Raw genomic sequence first — 5114 nt, 5'->3', positions numbered from 1 at the left:
TCTTAAAATGCTATGAAATTAAATAAAACACCCAAACTGAATGAAAATAGTGAACTGATTAGTTACTTGTGAGGAGCATCGTATGGAAGCATCCATGTGATTATTATTTATTTTTTATTTATTTGTTACAATTTGGTTGAAGGAAACCCAAATTTCGGATTAAGAAAGTTATGAAAATTGGTCAACTTTGACTGTAAGGACAACAGGAGGGTTACATTTATTTGGTTAAAGTGCCAACAGGGACAATATTGTTTTCATCTCTTCTATATTTTTTTTGTGATAATTTTTTTTCATGATTAAAATTGTCTTTATGTTTTTATACTTGATGCCTTCTTATTACAGGATACAATCTCAGCGCCATGATTTTTCACAGCGTTACCACATTGACTTGCTAACCTTCTACCAGCACACCACATTAGTGCAATAATAAATCTAATGGAGCAACGTTGTTTCACCACAGTTTCCACAACTGTGTCACATCAGCAATCACCTTTAAACAACACCTGGCACATGTGTGACAACACTTTCTCGCATTTATATAATTGTGGTTAGTCTATCATCAATCACACACAAAATATCGTCTTGGTTGACTTGCCATTGTGTTTTTCTTTCTCTGAGTTGTGAACAGAAAGAAAAAGGATGGGATGGAAGAAGAGAGAACAAGGAGAATGAAACAGAGATGTTTACAGAACTGCAAACTGGAATATGTCTGTCCATGTCCTCCAACAACTTCACACAAATAAACCAGGAATGTGTGGCTGTGACTAACACTGTTATGTCACAATATCAAGATCACAATCAATGTATTTGGTGAAGAATGAAGGGTATGGGGGGGTGGGTGGGGGGGGGGGGTAACCCTTTAAGAAAACTTAAAGGGAGTTCATTAAAAACATAATCAAGATACTTTGGTTCTGAAGCCACAACATCATAAACACATTTTTATGTCCAGTTATGCAATGATCAATGATGAGGATTAATGATGAAATATGTGTTGATTTGTGATATTTCCAACAATCCCATGTAGTCCTTCTGTGTTTTCAGCTAAAAATATTTTTTATACTTATATATGTTTATTTACTTTAAGAAATAGGAGACTTCAGCACCACGGACAGCGCCGGGGATTTATCAATTCAGTTAAATCAGTTGGACTGCAGATATTTCAGAGCCATGACCGGGGCCGTAACTTCTAACTTCAGTCAGATAAAAGATCAATGTCACCCCGCCTCAAATCTCCTACTGAACAAAGTTATTTAATCCATCCTACACTCTCATTCAATACCCACCATTTTCTAATAATATTCCCTTCTCTGCCCACCTTCCTGTCCATTACCTCCTGTCACAGTCTGCCTCTCTGTCCCTCCCTGCATCGCCATTCTCCAACCACCCACCCGATGCCCAAAGACCTTCCCACCTGTCCCTCGTTCACCTGCTCACCTGTTTCCACTTCCCATCATCAGACCTGCAGTATATAACCCCCATTTCCTCTCGTTCCCAATGGTTAAATCTATGTTTTCCATCTGTGTTTATCCGATGAGGCTTATGCCTTCAATTTCCAGCCTTCTGCACCCGGACCTGATCTGTTCTTGCTTTTTGTTTCCTGCTCCCCTGTCGTGCCTTTGTTGGATTTGTTCCCTCTGCCGTCCTGTTGACAACCATGAGAGCCCGTTCCAGACCACCAAGTTGAGTAAGTCAGCCTTTATTCTACCTGCTTGTGTATTTAATGTCTTAATTTTAAAAAACATTCTTGAATTTGAAAAACCTCCATTGTTGCCAAAATTCCCTAATCGTGTGACCTACAGCATTCGTAACACCCCCCCCCCCCCCCCACACTTCCTTATTTTTGTTACTCAATACATTTGCTTTCTCTGAACTGTTTTATGTATTTGTAGCTGAGAAATGGATCAAGGAACTCTAAGAAATGTGAAAATGTGTTACATTTCACTAAAATAAAAATGTGAGTAACTGAAAAGACTCATCAACATCCTCTGAATTCAGGACTGTTCTGATAAAGCTAATCTACCATAAATTGAAATTCAGCGCACTTGTAATTTTCCTGAAGCTGTTTCTTTTGAACAAGAATAAGCTCTTAAGTTCCACCATTTAAACAGAATTGCCGCCATGTAGCTTTAAAGGATTACTTCAACAAAAATTGTGTAATTTCTTACTCCCTCCTTGTTTACTTCAACAACAGCAACAAAAAAAATGTTGTCCGCGGAAACCTCGTAGACTACTGGTGCATCACGATGCACGTCTTGGTTTGTCTGTACTGTATGCATGTAGGTTTGCTACAATATTGCTAAAATAACCCACTTCCTGAAGATCACCCCTGTTGCACGCACGGAGATGAAGTCTCCGACTCATTCACTGACCACTGTTTATGCTCATCAGCTGGAGTCGGCTTTTGAAAGTCCCAGAAAGAAATGTGAGCATGGGTTTTCCCCCTCAATAGCTACTAGGAGTAAGTCTGATTTTTATAAGGTTATTGTGTTTTTGGGAGAAGACTTCTGTGAAAGATGTTAGCAGCTCCAAATGGCAGGAACAGGTGACGGACAAATCTGCAATTTTTTTTATTTTGTAAACTGCATGCTTCTCTAATCATTACTTTGAATCAAGGGATATAGATAGATGCAGAAAGACATGACGCTGGGGAGTAGGATGAGAGTACTTTGCTAATTTACTCAAGCACATGTAGCAATAGCACAGTAAATCATCTTTTTACAAGTTGTGCATTAAACCTTTTACTTAGAAGTACTCTATACAGAAGGGCCCGTTTAAAACATTGGACTACAAAATATGGATTTTTTTTTATCACTTCAGGGTTGCAGCTGGTAAATGTGTAGCTAATTTCACTCTTGTATACTAATGGGTAGTTTAATTTGATCTTATGCCATTTTGTTGGTTACTAAAATATTTAGGAAAAATGTAGTGAATAAATGTTGTTGTATGTGGAAATGCTCAAAGTGTACTTTCCATCACGGCTTTTACTATCTGCTGTCATTTTCTAATACCCACTCTCCAGTTGTGTTTTGTGTATTTCAATGGAAATTCTCTGATCCTGTAAATGTTTCTTGTTATAAATGCAGCAATAACAAAAGAGAATCATTGCATTGATTTTTTTATGACAGTTGTATGATTTTTAAAACGTACCTGGCATGTTGCCCTCTGCTTTCCCACACTGGACCCACTTTCCACCCTGGTACCTCCAGTGGTGCTGATCCGCCAGAACTACGTCCACATAGACGTTGTAGTGGGCAGACGGATCCAGAACGCTGATGTTGAAGCTCAGGAAGGGGAACATCCTCCTGGATAAACACACAGGAATAAATATAATTAATCATTATTTTTTTGATATCATTTTGTCTGCATGTAGCTTTAATTTTTCTTTCGGGGGGAGAAGAGAATTGCATTATCTTGGACCAATGGACAATATTTCCTTTTGGGATTTGATGCTGAAAGTATTTGCATTTATGGTGATATACAGTTCATGTACATATAGTAAGATTGCAGTAGTTTTACTACCACAAAGTATTGAACATCTAGGACTAGACTTCTTTTTTTGTCTGCCTTGAAAGACTAAGAAATCCGTTAGGTGCACTAAAATTCTGCAGTCTATTTAAAAAAACAACAACACACCAAACATTTTAGCGTGTATGGAGTAACCTATTTTCACATGCAAACTGTTTATTTCAACCAAAACTAGAGCTGTGAAGGCTGGAAAAGTGGAAAGACGACCCAAAACTTTTTTTCATGGTTTCATTTAGTTTCTGTCGACTTTGAATGAAATGTAATTTTCCAACGCTAAAATTACTTTTTACATCAAGTCTGGGTTTAGCAACACAATTGACTCCTATATTTAAAATAAAGGATCTTACTCTTAAAGGTGGACCTCCTTAGAAATCCTTTTCATAATGTTGTCAGATACTTCAGAATATTAATCTGATACTTGTCAGATACTTCACAATACTAATCTGGCAAAACGAGCAGTTTTGGGAAGTTAAATAAAAGCTGAACAATTGCCTTATTGACTTAGCTTGTAGCTTGTTTCCCCGCTGCAATGGCAGTGTTCTTGCTTAATACTGGACTAATATCAGATTGTTCCCATCAGTCAATAGGAAATAGAGCCAGGGTCAAACAAACGGTTACACTTTTAAGGACAATGATGAATGGAAGTCGTGCCTTTGTGCCACCAGCTGAAGAATCAAGGATTATTAATGGAGAAGTGGAGGATGATGTCTGACAGTGAAAGGATGCGTGTAGGTGAATATTTAATAATGCTGTTAATAAAAGATGTCCCAGGAGCTGCTGCTGATTGCTGGAGCTTAATATGTTGACCTTAGTTTGAACACGGAGGGCTGCAGTGAGACGAGGTAACGGGGAGGTCAGGGCATCCCCGGGCACTACGCTAGGAGAGGCTGGGACAGAGACTCCCACAAATATAAGACATGGACAACAAATACACACAACCACAAACGCACCATGGCAGACACTTGTGTCTGTGGCATATTGATGTATATGCTAAGCATGTGTTAATGGAGAAGCATTTAGTGCTGCAGGATTACTAACCCTATCACATTATACAGAGAAAAGCAACAGTAAACACATTAGCACATGAATATTACAGTTGAGTTTCATCATCTAGCAATAGACAGTCTGGAAATGCAGTCATTTTGCAGAGAGGTTGGGAGTATTGATAACTCACTTGTCTGCATGGTAAATATGAAGCTAAAGCTAGAAGATGCATAAAGACTGAAAGCAGGTAGTCTGGCTTTGTCCAAAGGTAAACAATACAAAGTGTCTTTAGCCATACTAGTGACTGAGCTTGTACTAACATGCTAACAAGCTGATGTTTAGCAAGTTAACCATGTTCACATGTTGCATGTTGGCATTAATGCAGAAAGGAACTCAGTCAATGGGATTAATTCTCGGGATCTAAAGAATTTCTGTACCAAATTTCATAGTCCATATCCTTGAAATTCCCCTTCTGGGATTGCTCCGTTGCCGCAGGAAAATCCACCGGATTTCACTCATTAAGATTGGATATCCGTTGCCTTGGGCTTCCTTTGTGTTGGCATTTCAAACTCTGGACTATGGTTAACTGCTCCTCAGATCTCTGC

The 5114-nt window shown here is 38.6% G+C and overlaps 1 protein-coding gene across 1 annotated transcript in view; it reads right to left on the bottom strand.

Moving 5' to 3' along the window:
- tbx21 (T-box transcription factor 21) overlaps positions 1 to 5114 on the bottom strand; it is a 21854-nt gene that overhangs the window by 6710 nt on the left and 10030 nt on the right. Inside the window, exon 2 of the mRNA XM_032502987.1 lies at positions 3148 to 3302. Coding sequence (XP_032358878.1) covers positions 3148 to 3302 — 155 coding nt within the window. The remainder of the gene's footprint in view (positions 1 to 3147; positions 3303 to 5114) is intronic.

This window comes from Etheostoma spectabile, chromosome 21 (genome assembly GCF_008692095.1).
Source record: "Etheostoma spectabile isolate EspeVRDwgs_2016 chromosome 21, UIUC_Espe_1.0, whole genome shotgun sequence".
Classification (NCBI taxonomy): Eukaryota; Metazoa; Chordata; class Actinopteri; order Perciformes; family Percidae; genus Etheostoma; species Etheostoma spectabile.
This window is presented reverse-complemented; position numbering and strand designations above follow the sequence as displayed.